This window comes from Geotrypetes seraphini, chromosome 9 (assembly GCF_902459505.1).
Source record: "Geotrypetes seraphini chromosome 9, aGeoSer1.1, whole genome shotgun sequence".
Classification (NCBI taxonomy): Eukaryota; Metazoa; Chordata; class Amphibia; order Gymnophiona; family Dermophiidae; genus Geotrypetes; species Geotrypetes seraphini.
In genome coordinates, this window is record NC_047092.1 from 66859491 (window position 1) to 66878794 (window position 19304).

The following is a 19304-nucleotide window of genomic DNA, read 5'->3' on the forward strand; positions in this document are numbered from 1 at the left end:
TCCCCATTCACCCGGCCTCCCGAAAGTTCCTCAGATTTCGGGTGGGAAATCTGCACCTACAGTATCGAGTGCTACCATTCGGCCTATCTTCGTCCCCCAGAGTCTTCACAAAGTGCCTGGTGGTAGTAGCCGCAGCACTCCGGGACAGGGGTCTACAGGTGTTTCCATACCTCGACGACTGGCTCATCAAGGCCCCATCAGCCCCAGAGGTCACTTCGGCGGCCTTGGCTACAACCTACTTCCTCCAGAATTTGGGCTTCGAGATCAACTTCTCCAAGTCTCATCTACAACCCACCCAGTCCCTCCCCTTCATCGGAGCGGTCCTGGACACCACCCGACTCCGAGCATTCCTGCCCCGGCAACGCATGGAGTCTCTTCTTCATCTCTGCCAGTCGGTGGCTACTCGCCAAACCCTACCGGCGAGACAACTGATGGTGCTCCTGGGCCATATGGCCTCCACAGTACACGTGACACCCTTTGCCAGACTCCACCTCAGGATCCCCCAGTGGACCCTGGCATCACAGTGGAATCAGACATCCGATCCACTGTCCAAACGCATCGTAGTCACACCTGCTCTTCGGCAGTCTCTACTTTGGTGGATGACCTCTTCGAATCTATCCAGAGGTTTGCTGATGCACTCTCCCCCCCATCAGAAAGTTCTCACAACCGATTCTTCGAATTACGCATGGGGGGCCCACCTGGAGGGTCTCCGCACCCAAGGATTCTGGACCAGTGCGGAAAGACTACACCAAATCAATCTATTGGAACTCAGAGCCATCTTCAATGCGCTCCAAGCTTTCCAACACCGACTCCACGACATGGTAATCCTCATTCGCACAGACAATCAGGCCGCCATGTATTATATCAACAAGCAAGGAGGCACGGGCTCGGCCCTCCTTTGCCAGGAAGCTCTACGAGTCTGGGACTGGGCGGTGCGCCACAACGCCCTACTCAGAGCAGTATACATCCAGGGGGAGAACAACGTCTTAGCAGACAAACTAAGCCGTCTGCTACAACCGCACGAATGGACTCTCCATTCCAACCCCCTTCACCAAATCTTCACGCAATGGGGGACGCCTCAGATAGACCTCTTTGCGGCTCCCCACAATGCCAAACTGCCTCAGTTTTGCTCCAGGATCTACACTCCTCATCGCCTCGAGGCAGATGCTTTTCTACTGAACTGGGGGAAACGATTTCTATATGCGTTCCCACCATTCCCGCTGATCCAGAAGACTCTGGTCAAGCTGAAACTCGAACGGGCCACCATGATTCTAATAGCTCCTCGGTGGCCCAGACAACCTTGGTTCTCCCTCCTACTTCAACTCAGCAGCAGGGAACCAGTACCACTTCCAGTGTTTCCTTCACTACTTACTCAACATCAAGGATCACTACTTCATCCCAACCTGCAGTCTCTCCACCTGACAGCTTGGTTCCTCTCAACGTAACCCCTCACCAATTCTCACAAGAAGTGAGGGAGGTCTTGGAAGCTTCCAGGAAGCCCGCCACTCGACAATGCTACTCCCAGAAATGGACCAGATTCTCCTCATGGTGTGTTTCTAAGTCAAAGGAACCTCAGCGAGCTTCCTTATCCTCCGTGCTGGACTATCTCCTACACCTATCTCAATCTGGGCTCAAGTCCACATCCATACGAGTCCACCTGAGCGCTATTGCGGCGTTCCACCAGCCTCTACAAGGGAAACCCCTCTCGGCCCATCCGGTGGTCGCCAGATTTATGAAAGGACTCTTCCATGTTAACCCTCCTCTCAAACCACCCCCAGTAGTTTGGGACCTCAATGTAGTCCTTTCCCACCTCATGAAGCCCCCGTTTGAACCACTCAACAGGGCCCCTCTGAAGTATCTCACCTGGAAAGTGCTTTTCCTTGTAGCCCTTACGTCCGCTCGCAGAGTCAGCGAACTCCAGGCATTGATGGCGGACCCACCATTCACAGTATTCCACCATGACAAGGTGGTCCTCCGCACTCACCCGAAATTCCTGCCTAAGGTGGTCTCCGAATTTCATCTCAACCAATCCATTGTACTTCCAGTATTCTTCCCTAAGCCTCATTCTCACCACGGAGAATCGGCCCTTCACACTCTAGACTGCAAACGTGCCTTGGCTTTCTACCTGGATCGCACCAAGCCACACAGAACCACTCCTCAACTTTTTGTCTCCTTCGATCCTAACAAGTTGGGAAGACCCGTATCAAAGCGCACCATCTCTAATTGGATGGCGGCTTGTATCTCTTTCTGCTATGCCCAGGCTGGATTATCACTTCCTTGTAAGGTCACAGCCCATAAGGTCAGAGCAATGGCAGCCTCAGTAGCATTCCTCAGATCAACACCAATCGAGGAAATTTGCAAGGCTGCCACCTGGTCCTCGGTTCACACATTCACCTCACATTATTGTCTGGATACCCTCTCCAGACGGGATGGACAGTTTGGCCAAACAGTATTGAAAAATTTATTCTCTTAAGTCGCCAACTCCCCCTCCATCCCACTGAGGTTAGCTTGGAGGTCACCCACTAGTGAGAATACCTGCCTGCTTGTCCTGGGATAAAGCAATGTTACTTACCGTAACAGTTGTTATCCAGGGACAGCAGGCAGCTATTCTCACGTCCCACCCACCTCCCCTGGGTTGGCTTCTCAGGCTAGCTACCTGAACTGAGGAGACACGCCCGGATCTCCGGGTAGGAAGGCACCGGCGCATGCGCGGTGCGGGCATCTAGAAACTTTAAGTTTCTACAAGCAACACGTGCTTGTGAGACGTCCGTACCGGGGCTCTGTCTGATGACATCACCCACTAGTGAGAATAGCTGCCTGCTGTCCCTGGATAACAACTGTTACGGTAAGTAACATTGCTATTTGGTACATCTATGAGATTCAAAAGCCCAATTTCTGCAAATAATAATAAACTTTTATTAATTTTGACAGGGGTTGCCATTCAGCAGATTACTGGAAATTGGAAAGATTACACTAAACTTAATTATACTTTTTGATGGAATTCAGTATGTCATATCTACAAAATGGAGAGGAAGCTTGCCATGCAACAAGGAAATTATCTTAAGTTTAAAAAGATTTGGGGGCCATTGATTATTTATTCTAATGATCAGACATCTTAAACACCTTAGTATTAGATAAGATATAGGGGGGGTGGGAGTGGGAAAGAATAATTGATAATTGTTTATTATTACTATATGGGTGGGTGGGAAGGGATTCTTTTATATTTATATATTTTAAGGAGTTTAAGTAAGATTATCAAGTGATTTGTTAACATTTTTCTGATTGACTATTAAACACTTGTAATATTTGAAGATGAATAAAGATTTAAAAAAAAAAAAAAAAAATTGGTTTCCATTAGCTCTAGCGATTAAGGAAGCCAGTTGGATTGGGCATAACTATTCCAAATTCCATCTTCTGGCCCTCACAATCTGAATGTATGGGTAAAATTAGTCATCTCTCTTTTTTTTTTTTAGGGGGGGGATCTTCTAATGCAGTGCTAGCATATCTTTTAGGCTGAAGTAGTCTGGGTTTACCATTTTCTAAGACAAGTACTGTACCTGGATCCCTTTTTCTTGCACTGCATCTTTTGAGTTTGATCTTACAACAGCACAACCAAAAGGTTGACCCTATGAACTCCACAGAAATAAAAATCTGATAAAACCAAAGACACCGTGGAGAAGATCAAGATGCAGGCTTCATTAATAGTTCAATCCAATAATCCATGAAAATAAATATCTATGACCCAAATCCCTGGGGACTATGGACCCAACACGGTCTGTGTTTTGACAAAACTGTCTTCCTCAGGGGTCCCTAAAGGTCCTGGCACAGAAACACGTGGATCAGAGGCTAAAAGTGACTCTTGGCAAAACTCTGCACGGTAGAGGACTTCATCTTGATCATCTTCTCCACAGTGTCTTTAGTTTTATCAGAGTTTAATCTTACAGCCATCACACTTAAAAGTTCAGTACAATTGCCGGCATGTAGAAGGAAACCCTATCTCTTTTAGAGACTTTATTGTTTGAAAGACTTGCTTCAATTAAAACCAGTTACTTCATGGGGCTTTTCCATGGTACTCAGCCAGCTGATGCAAACCCTTTTTGAATCACTGAACATGTGTCAAGGTCAACAAGGCCATGGCTGTGCCAGTGACTCATTTAAGACTTTCCTCTTAAGTAGATTTGCAGCACTGTGATATGGACTTCTGTTCACACACATGCATCCCATTACTGTTGTGGACACCTACTTTCAGTTTAGCTTCCACACCAACAGTGTGATAGGGCCATATATTGTCTAGGATTTCTTTGAGGATGAGTCAACTCATCCCTCCTCCTCCCCCTTTTTTTAGGCCTTAGTTTTTATTATTTTAGGTTGTTTTCCTTAAAATGTCTTCAGTGCTCCTTATCAGCTTGTTTTTCTTTTTTATGTTGAAAAACTATGGTTTCTCACTATTCATTTAATTTGTCTAAGGAGAAAACAAAGATGCTTACTAGAAACAGAAGTTCTCAGAAAACAATAAGATAATCAGCCACATATTCCTCCTTCCTTCCCTTTGCATGCCTATGAAAATTCTTTAGGTATTTCTATAGCTATGCAGGAAATAATCTGTGTTTGCATCCTTTGAAATTACCAACTTTTATAACTGATTATTCTATGGTCCTTATAAAACATCTGTTAAACTACTTTGTTTTATCTTCATTTGACTAAAGATTTTATTAGAACAATTGCTGCTCTTGCAGAACTGTTGCATGTTGATACCATTGTACATAATAAATATTTTTTAATGTTTATCAGAACTGTTTTTCCCAACCACACGGTGAAGAGAGTAGAAGAGCCAAATACTAATGGGCAAGCTCATATACATGTAGTAGGAGTGAAAAGGAGAACCTTACCACTTCCCATTCAGATGTACTTTCAGCAGCAACCAAATCCTATGCCTGGTATCAGGGCTGACACAGTTCCTGCTGTATCCCGGACTCCTCCTCCACCTCCTCCAGCAGGTTAATGTTTTTCTTGTTTTATTGATTGTAAGACTAATAAGAAGTTTGAAGTGTGGACCAATTTTTTCTAATTAGGGGAAATGATTTTGTTTGTTTAAAATTGACAGTTTATTTAAAGAATCTGGTAAGATTGTTGATTAAGTTGGATCTAGCTGATGGCTAGTGAAGTTCATTAGAGAATATTGTCCCTGCCCAGTCCTAGTGATCTTCTCTAGCTTTGAGCTGCAACTAAAGACATGAACCAAAATCCAAATAAATAAATAAAATCCTCTGCATGTGTTGGGCTGTGTTATCTAGAACCACAAAACTTTACCCTAACGTTTTAGTTTTTAAAATTTATAAACTGATTTTACTCTAGTTTCAAAGTGATATGCATCAGTACTAACAATTAAAATATTACAAACAAAGCTGTGCCTGAGTTACCCAAATAAACTCTAATAAAGAGAATACCAAGGAACAGGATAATTAATTTTGTTTTCATATTTTCTTTGTCAGGTTGCCTACCTTTGCTTTCCCGAGCTCTTGAACTCTTGTTATATAGAAGTATTGAATTTAGTACAAGTACTTCTCGGTGGCCATTGGTGAAACAACATGAGAAATGATAGATGCCATTTTGGGGGAGGACATGGAGGAGAGGGAAGCAAAACATATATACACATTATGCCATTTCTCTACCACATTCCTGACAGTTACCTAAGATAGCACACAGCATATAGGGCTCCTTTTACTAAGGTGTGCTAGCAGTTTTAGCACGCGCGTGTAATGCCTCCATGGAGCTTGTGTTAGTATTTTTTGTGTAGCGCGGGGTTAGCACGCGCTAATCTTTAGCGCAAGCTAAAAACACTAGCGCACCTTAGTAACAGGAGCCCATAACTACTGTCAAGTGGATGGGTCCCTTGTTACTTCCAAGTTAGTGATGGTGATGAAAATGGATTATAGAGCACAGTTTGCACGATGGTCCTATAAAAAAAAATTCTTCCAGTATTTTAAAAAAATGCTTGTAAATGTGTTTTTCTGAAGACAAGCAAGACAATTAGTTCTCACGTTTGGGATGGTTACATCCACAGAACCCAGCACAGATGCTGCCTAATGTTCCTTTTCTTTCTGGAAGCTTTTAACATGCCCAGCTGCACATGCACATAGGACTTCCCACTTACCCAACTCATGTGGAACCTGTAGTTTCTTTCCATCCACGGAGAAGAGGGGTAATTGTTTTTGCACAATCTGTCATGTATTTTTTGTGTGGGTGATTTTTGCTGGCCTTCCTGTCTTTTTTCTTTCTCTTAGTTCACAGGACCAATTTTTTTCTTTAGTCGTCTTCCTTCTGTGGCATATCTAGTACAAAGTGTTGGGCATTGCAGTTGTTATTAAATGTTGCAGCAAGGTTACTTATTGGTGAAGCAAGATCTGATCATATAATTCCAGTTCAAAAGCGTCTGCATTGGTTGCTGGTGTTTCAGAGAGTTCACTATAAGGTATTGGCAATTATCCATCAATCATAGCATCATCCTGTACCATTGTATTTTCAACAGATATTCTGTTAAATCCACTCCAGAGTCTATAAAGTAGGTGTTCAATCTGTACCCGCAAACTAGTTCTTGCAGAAAGCCACAAACAGTTTTCTGCACCTCTTAATTATCAGAGGAACACAGAGCCCCCTACAGTTTTTTCTTTCTACAAGCAAACCATGCAGAAGTGTTTCTTCTCTGCTTATTTTATTTTATTTTTTTAAATAAGTTTGTTTTTTTTAGTGACTTTGGTGCCTTGAGACCCCTTATTGAGGAAAGGAAGCAGTTCCCGCAGAGCTGAACTGCAGCTTCACAGGGCAAGTTTCAGGTGGACCTGTGAAGGCAGCCTGCTGTGTGCCACTATCAGAGCTCAGTGTCCATTTCCCTGGAAGCAAGCTTGCCTTCTGATCTTGTCAGAGGCTTAAACACAGATTGCATGCACCATGAGTAAAAGCTCTCGGGATATCAGGGCTCAGGGTGTGTTTTCCCACTTCCAGTCGCATGTCAAGGTTCCAAGGGAGTGGAGGTTTCAGTTGGGGTCCGTCAGACTTGGCAGCCCAAAGATCCTGAAAATTGGACTGTTTGGAGAAAATTTGAGGCAGAAATTATTTTCCCTCCACTTCAGCTGCAGAGCTTACAGGCAGGCCCTGCTGAGACTGTAAGTACAGCCCACTTATTTTCTGTGGGAAAATTGGGGGGGGAGGGAGGAGGGAGAGATAAAACATCCTTTTTGGCAGTTTCTGGGGCTGGGTTCAGTTCTCCCTCCTCCAAAACCCCTATTTCAGTGTTTATTTTTTCAAATAGTCTCCATGGACCGTTTTTAGTGCAATTTTTCTGGCAGTGGCCATCTTGGATTTTATCAGTCTTTTCTAAAATTTCTTTTTTCTGCCATATAACCCCTCGATTTTGCAAGAAAAGGGATGGACTCAACCTCTGATAAGATGATTTCATGTGTGGATTGTGCTGGACTGCCAGTTGAAGAGCGTCCATGCATTATTGCATGCTGCTGCACGCACGAGGCAGGGGCAGGAGCTTCAGGCCTCACCCTCTCCGTTCCCTCGAGGGATAAGGAACCAATGTGGGACTAGGAATTGGGGGAAAAAAATCCTGCCCAGTACCAGATTTTGGAGGAGCTAATTAAAGGTAGACAAAGCAATGGGGCCGGATGGTGTACATCCTAGGGTGTTGAAGGAACTTAGAGAAGTTCTGGTAGCTAAGCTGACTGACCTTTTCAACGAGTATCTAGAGTTGGGAGTGGTACCGGAGGACTGGAGAAGGATGGATGTGGTCCCTCCACAAAAGTGGAAGTAAGGAATTAGTAGGGAACTGACAGGCAGCCATTCAGATTGCAGTGAGGGACCAAGCAGGCATGCAAAAAACGTGCGCCTGCTTTGTGCATCGCTGTGCTGCTGATGCTACCGGAAGAAAGCAGGGGAACTGAAGCAGGAGCGCTGAAAGTGCGCTGGACCACCAGGATGGCAAAAAAAAAAAAGGTACCGGGGGGGGGGGGGGGGGTGCCTGCCTGTGCCTTTGGGCTGGTTGGCTGGCTTGGGGTGGATTGGCTTGGCTGGTTGCCCTGGACGACTGGGGGGCGGAACAGTCAAAGTGGACAGGTGGGGCCTAAGGCGCCTGGGCCAATCAGAATAGGCCTGGGAGCCTTAGGCCACTCCTTTGGGCGGGGCCTTAGGCACATGGGCCCAACCACCATGTTCCTAAGGCACCGCCCACAGGAGGGGCCTAAGGTTCCCGGGCCTATTCTGATTGGCCCAGGCACCTTAGGCCCCACCTGTGGGTGAGGCTTTGGGACGGCTGGGCCAATCCGGGCCCATTCTGGCGTCGGCTGCCTGCCGGACAGGCGGGTTTGGCACCCGTCCATCCGGCCAACTTTAAAAGGTACGGGGTTGGCCGGGTGGGTCGCGGGTCGGCGGGGGGGAGGCGATCGGGGGTTATGGGGAGGCGTTCATTGGGGGGAGAGGGTTGCGTCGAGGGCAGGAGGGCCTGGGATCCCTCCTGCCCGTAATGTAGTGGGGAGTGGGGGGTAAGGGGTCGCTGTGAACAGGAGGGCTTGGGCTCCCTCCTGGCCCAATCCAGTCGTGGGGGGGTGGTCGCTGGGGCCAGGAGGGCTTGAAGCTCCCTCCTGGCCCAATCCAGTCGCGGGGGGGAGGTGGTCGCTGGGGCCAGGAGGGCTTGGGCTCTCTCCTGGCCCGATGTTAATCGGCAGGGCAAGAGGGCTTGGGCTCCCTCTTGCCCCAATGTTGTCGGGGGGGGGGGGTTGTGTCTTGGATGGGGCAAGAGGGCTTGAGCTTCCTCTTGCCCCGATGTTGTCGGAGGGGGGGGGGGTCGCGGTTCCACATGGCAGGAGGGCTTGGGCACCCTCCTGCACCCTCCTTCGCCTATAAGCCCTTCTGTTGGATGTTTGGGGCTTAGGCGTTTTTTTGGGTTCATTATAGCCAAAAAGTGTAGACGTCGGGGTGGTGTACTTTTAGACGTAGTGGTGATCTGGGCGTTTAGTAGAGGCAGGCCATAATCAAAACAATTACGTTTGTTTTGGTTAAGGACACTTTCCCTGCTTCTGCTTTGAATGTTAAAGGACCTAGGCCAAAAGGGGACTTAGATGTTTTTTTTTTATTATGCCCCTCTATGCATTTACTTAAACTTACTCCTGGAGAAGCTTTGGAACGCTCCCTACCCATCACTGTTGAAGAATTAACAATGGGCTATCAAAGATATGCCAGTGGGAAAATCGCCAGGCTTAGATGGTTTTACAGCTAAATTTTATAAGATCTTTCGAACGATTTTGATCCCTCCTTTATTGCACTTTTTTAACACCTTGGTAGATAGAATTGCCTCATTCTTGGCGTTTAGCTGGCGTAACTTTGATATTAAAACCAGGCAAAAATTCGGTATCCTGTTCTTATAGACCTATTTCACTGTTAAATGTGGACTATAAATTGTTTACAAAGATTTTAGCTAAACGTATGCAAACGAATATGCCCCACTTAAGAACATAAGAATTGCTGCTGCTAGGTCAGACCAGTGGCCCATCGTGCCCAGCAGTCCGCTCCCGCGGCGGCCCTTAAGTCAAAGACCAATGCTCTAACTGAGACTAGCCTTACCTTCGTATGTTCCGGTTCAGCAGGAACCTGTCTAACTTTGTCTTGAATCCGTGGAGGGTTTTTTCCCCTATAACAGCCTCCAGAAGAGCATTCCAGTTTTCTACACTGGGTGAAGAACTTCATTACGTTTGTATGGAATCTATCCCCTTTTTACTTTAGAGAGTGCTCTCTCGTTCTCTCTACCTTGGAGAGGGTGAACAACCTGTCTTTATCTACTAAGTCTATTCCCTTCATTATCTTGAATGTTTCAATCATGTCCCCTCTCAGTCTCCTCTTTTCAAGGGAGAAGAGGCCCAGTTTCTCTAATCTCTCTTGTTGCTCTGCCTAGGTACCATATATACTCGAATATAAACCAAGATTTTTGGGCCAATTAAATGACCCAAAAATGGGGGTCTCGGTTTATATTTGAGCCAACCAGAAAGCTGACACTTTTGTACTTCCTTTACAATGACTGGCATTGCTCTCCTGCAAGCCCCCTGGCTACCGGAGCTGCTCTCCTGTAATCTCCTTCCCCCACCCCCATGACTGACACTACTTTTCTGTATGCCCCCGATGACCAGTGCTGCTGCACTATCCTCCACTCTACCTTGTCGCCATCACAGCTTTCTCCTTATCAGCTCCGGCACTGAATAAAGACCTCCAGTAGCTGTTCAGCTAAGGCCTCTCTCTACCAACATCAGTACTCTGTTCTGGGCCAATGCGGGGCCTTGAGCATCTGCGCATGCTCAAGTCCTGATGGCTCTTGTCCCCTCTGAGAAGGTTGGAGACACCTCGAGGGGCTCCAATATATGTGCACCTCATTTTCCTGCTCTCCAGCCACATTCACCCCTCCACCAAGCAGCATGCAGCGCTACAAGCACACCATTCATAGATGACCAGGAAGCCTTCCCTCATTGTAGGAGCTAATGTCAGAGTTAAGGCTTCCTGGTCAGTCACGTGCAGTGTGCAGGCCTGCAGCCCTGTGAAGAAGTGTGGCAGGAAGGAAGCAACTGACCTGGATGGCTCCAGTACAGTCTTGTAGGAAGGGGCACCAAAGTAGTTGGGCCACAGAAAGCATACACGCGTTGGACCAATGAAGGGAGAGAGAGGGGGCACAAACTTGGGATAAAGGAGGGAGTGTGTTGGGACATAGGAAGGGCACAAACTTGGGACAAAGGCTGGAAGGAGGAAGGGGGGCACAAACTTGGGACACAAAAGGAAGGGAGGGAGCATGAACTTTGGACATAAAAGGGAGAGAGGAAGGGGTGGAAATAGAAAGGGAGAATTGTTGGGCATGAGTGTGTGAGAGAGTGAAAGAGAGATGGATCACATGGGGAATGGAAGAAAGAGGAGAATTTTGGGACATAGGAAGGGAGAGGACTTTGGTACAGATGCATGAGGAAGAGAAAGATGAGAGGGAGAAATGTTGAATATGGTGGTGGAGAGGGAACAGTGGAACAGATTGAAAGGGATGTAAGAGGGAGGAATGTTGGACATAGCAGGGGTTGAGGAAGGAAGAAATGTTGGCTGTGGCAGTAGAGGGGGGTGGGAGAGATGCACCCTGGATTCCTCCCTCCCTCTCTCTTTGCAGCAAGGCAGGGAATGAGAGATAAAGAGTTGTAGAGAGGGAAACATATTGCACATGGGGTGGAGGAGAGAAAGAAATTCTGTGCAGGAGTGGGGAGGGGTAGAATAGGAAGATTGATCCAGAACAGAAGGGAGTGAGATGCTGTATAATGGGAGAAAGGGAAGAGAGGGAGAAATGCTGGACCATGATAAGAGGAACCAATGGACAGCAACATTAGAATTTGCAGAAGACGGGAAAATGGAAAAAAGAGAAACGGGGACCAACTTGATGGAAAAAATAATCTCCAGACAACAAAGGTAAAAAACAAGGAATTTATTGACTGAAATACGTTAGCTTTGGGAAATGTATGTAGCAGATGCCTATGTATTGTGTTCAAAAGAAAAGGAAATGCATTTCTGGTTTTATTTCTCCAGTGCTGAAGTAGAATTTCTCACCAGGATCACCCAAATTTTTAATCTTGGTTTATATTTGAGTAAACCTTTTTTCTTCCTTTATTTTGTTGGGGGGGGGGGGGAGATCACCTCAGTTTATATTTGAGTATATACGGTAAGTGCTGCTGAATATCAACAGCCAGTCTGTTGAGTGTGGTTAAAGAAGACAGGAGCCTCTTCTGATTTCTTAAATTGTTTGAATATTGATCCTAATATTTCTGTTCAATGCATGATGTCAAGCTAATTATTGTTCTGGGGGGGTGGGGGGTGATGGGCAAGCAGGAGTAAGTAACCTATATGGACAGCAGTTACAATCCTACCCACTTTATTGGATGGATTAGATGTTTCACATTGGTTTTTATTTGTCCTCAGTTATTATGATACTGCACTTAACCATGGACTTCTCTTTTATTTATATTCAGCTTGGGGGGGGGGAGAAGGCTTACTTTCAAACAATTTTTCAATGTTGTTCTTATATGGTTATTTCTAATCTTATTTTAAGGAATAATCCATGAAATTTGTGCTTAACTAAAGTAATTACATTTTCACTGCTTGATTTTACTTACAAATATTTATTTTATTGTTTCATATTTGTTTTGTCAACAGGAATCCCGCATGGATCACAAATTGTAGGAAACCATTTCCAGAGGACTCCTGTTACAAACCAGTCTACAAATTTCACAGCAACACACATGTCTTTTCCGGTTCAAGGTATTCATGGTGTGGCACAGACTGTCTGTAGAATCCCACAGAATTCTTTGGGACAAACTGCTCCTGTTTCTGTCATTCAAAATAAAGCTCCCGTTTCTTGTGAAGTAGTCAAAGCTACAGTAATCCAGAGCTCTATTCCCTCGTCAGCAGTTCCAGTTAGTATTGCTGTAGGAGGAACAGCCCAGGCTTCTATGATTCAGAATCACAGTAGTGTACAGCCTTCTGTAACTGTGGTTAGTTCTCAAACATTGCTTCATCATCCTTCAGTGATACAACAGCAGTCCTCATTACATACAGTAGTACCGGGGCAAATACCTTCTGGTACTCCTGTCACAGTAATTCAGCAAGCTATGTCTCAGGGCCATCTATTTGGCAGAATGCAGAATTTACCAGCATGTTCTTCTGCAGTTCCACCTGGGCAGCAGCTAATAACCACATCATCTCAACCTTTGCAAACTCCATCTCAGCAAACAGCAACCAACAACCAGCAAAAAGACACCGTTATTATTGCACCCCCTCAGTATGTAACAACTTCAGCATCCAATATTTCTGCTACTACTGTTCAAAGTTTCCAAGTTGCAGCTGGACAAATGGTTACTATTGCTGGTGTCCAGAGCCCACAGACTACCAGAGTGGGATTTCAGAACATTGCACCAAAACCCCATCCTGCTCAACAAGTAACATCTGCAGTAGTACAACAGCCTCTTCCACAGCAGCAACCACCCCAGCAGAGTGTTGTGATTGTAAGCCAGCCAGCTCAACAAGGTCAGGCATATGCACCAGCCATTCACCAAATTGTACTTACAAATCCCGCATCAATTCCAGCTAGCCAAACTGTTCAATTAACAGGGCAAGCAAGCATAGCTCCATCATCCTCGCCCTCCCCTGGACCAGCTACAAATAGCCAGGTCCCTACAGTTATGACTTCTCCACCTTCTACACCTCAATTGCAAGGACCTCCACCTACTGTCAGTCAGATGCTTTCAGTGAAGAGACAACAACAACAATCACCAGCACCAACCCAACAGCAATCTCAGCCAGTACAGGTGCAGCAGCCACAGCAGGTGCAAGTCCAAGTTCAGACCCCACAAGCAAGTTCAGGAGTTGTTCAGTCCAACTGTAGTGAATCTAGCCTGATAAAACAACTATTACTTCCAAAACGTGGTCCCACAACTCCAGGGGGTAAGCTTATACTCCCTGCTCCTCAGATTCCATCTCCTAACAGTGCAAGAGCGCCAAGTCCTCAGGTGGTATATCAGATGGCCAATAACCAAACACCAAATTTTGGAGTTCAGGGTCAGCCACCTCCTCAGCAGTTACTGGTTGGGCAGCAGAATGTTCAGCTAGTTCAAAGTGCAATGCAGCCCCCAGGGGCAGTACAGACTGTACCCATTTCTAACTTACAGATTTTACCAGGCCAGCTGATTTCAAATAGCCCAGCAACAATTTTCCAAGGGAGTACTGGCAACCAGGTAACCATAACAGTTGTGCCAAATACTAGTTTTGCTACTGCATCAGTAAGTCAGGGTAGTGCAACTCAGATCATTGCTCCTGCAGGAATCACAGTGAGTGGACCACAAGCAGGAGTTGGATTACAGGTGCAGACACTTTCAACTGCTCATACTTCACAAACTGGACAATCAACATGTTGTGCTGCTCCCCCATTCAAAGGTGATAAGATAATTTGCCAGAAGGAGGAAGAGGCAAAAGAAGCAACTGGCTTACATGTACATGAACGTAAAATTGAAGTAATGGAAAATCCGTCTTGCCCTAGAGGAGTGGGAAACACCAGCAATGGGGATGCAAAAGAAAGTGAAATACAGGTGGGAAGTCTTTTAAATGGGAGAAAATATAAAGACTCAAGTCTACCTCCTTTAAACTCAGGGAAAACGCGAAATGAGGTCAATCAGTGCTCACAGTTCAGTAATGGGTCATCTATGGACATGGATGAGAATGTAGCTTTTCGAAAACAGAACTCTGAACAAATAAACTCACAAGAACTTAAAAGTGATTTTAAAAAGCCTCAAGTTAATGGAATATGTGATTTTGATAAAGGAGATGGTTCTCATTTAAGCAAAAACATTCCAAATCACAAGGCTTCCAATCATGTAGGAAATGGAGAGATATCTCCCGTGGAACAAGATAATTTTGATTCCACCCAGCATGTTACTGCCAAAGGTGATCACATGGAAAGAATTTCTAATGGACCTATATTGCCAAGTAGTAGTTCACTTAATTTAAGCAGTATACAGGAGATTGAAAACTTAGTAACTCAACAGCAGAGCATTACCCATTCAGATATACCTAATGGACCTATAGTTTCAAATTTGAGTTCAGATGTGCCTCAGCAACGTCCAAGTGTAGTTGTGTCACCTCAATCTACAGCTTCTGTTATACAGGGGCATCAAATCATAGCAGTACCACATTCAGGACCTAGAGTATCCCAATCTGCTCTATCATCTGAAGTTCGGTCTGCAAATGGAACAGCAGAATGCAAGACTATAAAGAGGCCAGCTGAGGATAATGATAGGGAAACAGTTCCAGGAATTCCAAATAAAGTAGGAGTCCGAATTGTTACAATCAGTGACCCAAACAATGCTGGCTGCACTGCAACAATGGTTGCTGTGCCAGCAGGAGCAGATCCAAGTACTGTAGCTAAAGTAGCAATAGAAAGTGCTGTACATCAGAAGCAGCAGCTTCAACCAACATTTATACAGAACATGGTTGCACAGGTAAGTAACTCAACATTTGAATGTTTGTTTTAGTTTTTTAAAAAAGAACAAAACATATATGTATGACAGTTTTCTAATACATTGTTTTGGTATTGAATTAATAACTGGTATTTCTTATTCTGGTATTGAATTAATAAATCTGGTATTTCATATTTGGTTGATTTTAAATAATGAAAATATTGTAAAAATATATATTTATAACTAGTATTTTAGCCCGTTACATTAACGGGTGCTAGAATATATGTCTTTCTTTCTTTATTTCTGTCTCTCTCTCCCTCCCGCTGTCTTTGTTTCTGTCTGTCTCTCTCCCTGGCCCCCTTTGTCTGTCTTTTTGTGTGTCTCCCTGCCCCTGTGTCTTTCTTCTTTTCTTTCTGTCTGCCTTCCTCCCGCTGTCTGTCTTTTTCCCCCCCCCCCCACTTCCCTGTGCAGCAGCCATCGCAGCATTCCCTCCCCCTCCATGTCCCTGTGCAGCAGCATTTCCCCCCACCCTACTTCCCTGTACAGCAGCATTTCGATCCCCCCCAGTTCCCTCTGCAGCAGCCACAGCAGCAGCATTCCCTCCCCCCACACCACTTCCCTGTGCAGCAGTAGCGTTTCCCTTACCCCCTTCCCTTCCCGTGGTTCCAACAAACCTGCTGATTCCAGCAGCGTGTGCAGCACTCTACACATGCTGCTTCAGGGCCTTCTACTGCCCTGATTTACTCTGGCACGTCCCTGATGACATCATCAGAGATGCGGCACAGCAAATCAGGGCAGTAGAAGGCCCCGAATAAGCGTGTGTAGAGTGCTGCACATGCTGCTGGAATCGGCAGGTTTGGAGTCGGGACCGCGAAGAAAGTAGCGGCTGGAGTGTTTTGTCGGCACTTCCCTTCCCGCGAGGTGTCGCCGCAGCTCTTCTCGATCCCCGTCAGCGTCGGAAGCCTTCTCTGATGCTGGTGCGACTGGTGAGAGGAGCCGAATATTGTGGAGAGCAGGGAGTCCAGCGCTGGCGGCCAGTCCTGTCGGCGAGTGTAGGTTGGTGCTGGAAAGAAGTAAGGCTGGGGACTCGTGCATGCGCACTCTTGCGGCCACAGGCCTACGGATCATGGAAGCACGCAGTTAAGAGTGCGCATGTGCAGCTAGGGTTTTATTATATAGGATATGGATTTGCAAGGTTAATTTTGACGCTATGTTTTTTTCTTACCCAGTCTCATTCTCATAGCATGGATAATTATTTCAATAGTAGTCACTATTTTTAAAATCATCTGTAGATTGAATTTCAGGCATTTAAATAAATTTGTATAAGAAATGCATATTTTTTTAAATGAATAACACATTAAGCTAGGTGCAATCTAGTGTTGTTCAATTTTTGGTAGCTATTTTCAGTTTTGGGCAACATCTAACACCTTTAATTTTTATGGACATTATTTAAAAATATATTGCACTTGTATTTATTTGATATGCTTCTAGTGATTGTAGAACTTTTTTTTAGTTATGAATACATGGCGGTATATTTTGTAGGCATAAAATTCTTGGAAGACGAGCAGTTCACCTTAGTTGTATACGTGAATTATGTCATGGGAATACACTAGTGTTGAATAGGTTTCTGGAAAGGCATAAAGTCCTTCTCAAGCCATATGTGACACTTCTGTGCTGTTGCAGCTCTGTAGTTTCCTTTGATTCATTTTTGTACACTTGTACCTTTGGATAAAGTTTTACTGCCATGATCCTGTAGTCTAGTAAATGTTTAGCCTACTTTCTGGAGGGAGGGACACTTATGCAGTTGCCCTGGGTGTGTCACGAATAACTTGGCCATTTTGTACCAAATTTGCATGGCATATTAAGAGGTCCAGGAGAAAATGAATGTTGGTATTTGAATTCCAGAAAGTAGGCTTAATTAACTTCTAGTCTCCCTCCTGTTCTGATATGATCTACATAAAAAAGGGGTTGCCCCACTTTAGATTTTGGCGTTTCCTAAACCTTATTACCGTATTTGCCTGATTATAGGACGCAGCGGCATAATATACACATTTTTAAGAAAAAAAATAATTTTCTATATTTTTTCATGAAATTCCGTTATGATTTACTGTACTAATTTTATAGTTATTTATGTCTACAAAAAAAAAGTAACTAGGGAACACTAGTTAGTTACCTTTTAGGTCCAAGAGAGAGCAGAAACAACGTGACATGCATGTACAGTGCGCACTTGTGAGACCTTGCAGCATTCGAGAGAGAGCAGAAACAATGTGACAGTATATTAGTATAAACCAGAAGTTTTAGACTGACTGAAATTTCAATTTCTAATTTTGATTACCAGCGCTTAAGACATATTTTAAGCGTATTTTGAGGGGGAAAAGTATGTCATATACACCGGCAAATATGGTATTTTTAATGGTTCTGCTGAAGTGCCCCATGCTATTTTCTGATGCAGCTGTTGCTAACAGGACATTAGACTAAGGGCTCCTTTTACAAAGGTGCATTAGGGCATTAATGCGCGGAAGAGTGTGCCACCACCTCCTCTTGAGCAGGCGGTAGTTTTTCGGGTAGCGCACACTAATCCGGTGCGTACGCTAAAAACACTAGCGCACCTTTGTAAAAGGAACCCTAAATCTTCTCTTTGGGCCCTTATATTAAAAGGAAATGTCTTTGATTTTACTTGGTGTTCCTTGCCATATCTGAGGAGCAGGCTAGTAGCTTCAAATTCTATTTTAAAGAGGTACTGTCTATTACAGGTCACAGGTTTATTTACTTTATATACCACCATATTACATTTTAGCAAACTTCAGCAGTTTACAATATAAAAATAAAGAAAGGCTCCCCTCCAGGGATTCAAGACAAAGCTAGACAAGATCCTGCTGAACAAGAACGTGTGCTGGTAGGGCTAGTCTCGGTTAGGGTGCTGGTCTTTAACCAGAGGGCTACCGCGTGAGCGGACTGCTGGCCATGATGGACCACTGGTCTGACCCAGCAGCTGCAATTCTTATATTCTTACTCCATTATATGAACAGAAAAAGCTCCCCCCCAATAAATCACCCCAAAGAATACCCAGTTAAAAACCCAGTAAAATTTTAAAAATAATACTAACATAGCCATGAGCTCTCTGTGCCAGCAGAACCCAAAACTATCCTTCCTCTAATGAGGTCCCATAAGCTTGCAGAAACAAGCAGGCTATTAAACATTTTCTGAACTGGGATAATTCCTCCCTTATATCTTTTGGAAGATCTCATTAAAAAAAAATCTACTTTTGGTGAATGAGGTAAAACCACAGGAAGTTAGGATATAGCACCTTTGTAAACTGTGAACATTTTTGTCTTGCTGGTGAGCATACCTCCTTCTCATCAGCAAAGCTGGAAACAAAGGCGTGACCTGAGGACTACAGAATTGCATCAGTCACTGATATCCACACCATGCTAAAGAGACTCTCAACCATTTTGGATCCCTAGTCAGAGGATAAGCTCAGAGTCAAAAGAATTTTCAGTCTCCCCAATTGAGCCAAGACAAAGATTCTGAGCTCTCAAGCACAGAGCCAGAATTAACATCAAGAAAAGGTTTCATAGCATTGCCACATCTTTTGGGTCCCCATCTCTAAAGCAAGAGGTGCACATCATTCAAAGCAACTGCATATGATGGTGAGCTTTTTCTCCCTTAATATGACAATACCATACCAGTTTCCGGAAGTCCAATCTGTAACCTTCATTATCCCAGGACAAGCAGGCAGCATATTCTTGACTGATGGGTGACGGCACCGACGGAGCCCCGGTACGGACAATTTTAGAGTGATTGCACTCTAAGAACTTGGAAAGTTCTAGTAGGCCGCACCGCGCACGCGTGAGTGCCTTCCCGCCCGACAGAGGCGCGCGGTCCCCAGTTTCTTAGTTTCCGCGGAGCTAAGAAGTTGCATTTTTCAACGGCTGTTGAAATTTTTTCTTATACACCTTCCCGCTCGCGAAAACTTTTTGGGAATTTTTTCCCTTCTTTTTTTCTTTTCTTTTTCTAAAAAAAAAAAAACAAAAAAACCCCAAGAGTTTATTTCTTTATTTTTTTTTCATTTTGGTTTTGCCCCGGCGGGGCCTACTGCCACCATCGAGGCCTCGGCCTTCGATTTGGCAGAAGCCGTTTTCACTTTCATGCCCCCCCAGCCAGGGTTTAAAAAGTGCCAGCGGTGTGCACGGCCTATATCCCTCATGGACCCGCACAACTGGTGCTTACATCAGGCTTCCACCTGCACCCGCTGTGCCACGTTAAAAAAACGTACATTAAAAA

General features: G+C 44.9%; 1 protein-coding gene across 2 annotated transcripts in view; it reads left to right on the forward strand.

Annotated features, from left to right (window-relative positions):
• Positions 1 to 19304, forward strand: part of ARID2 (AT-rich interaction domain 2) — an 817990-nt gene that overhangs the window by 646319 nt on the left and 152367 nt on the right. For both annotated transcript variants that reach the window (XM_033959297.1, XM_033959298.1), the window contains 2 exons: positions 4792 to 4997; positions 12226 to 15062. In XM_033959297.1, coding sequence (XP_033815188.1) covers positions 4792 to 4997; positions 12226 to 15062 — 3043 coding nt within the window. The remainder of the gene's footprint in view (positions 1 to 4791; positions 4998 to 12225; positions 15063 to 19304) is intronic.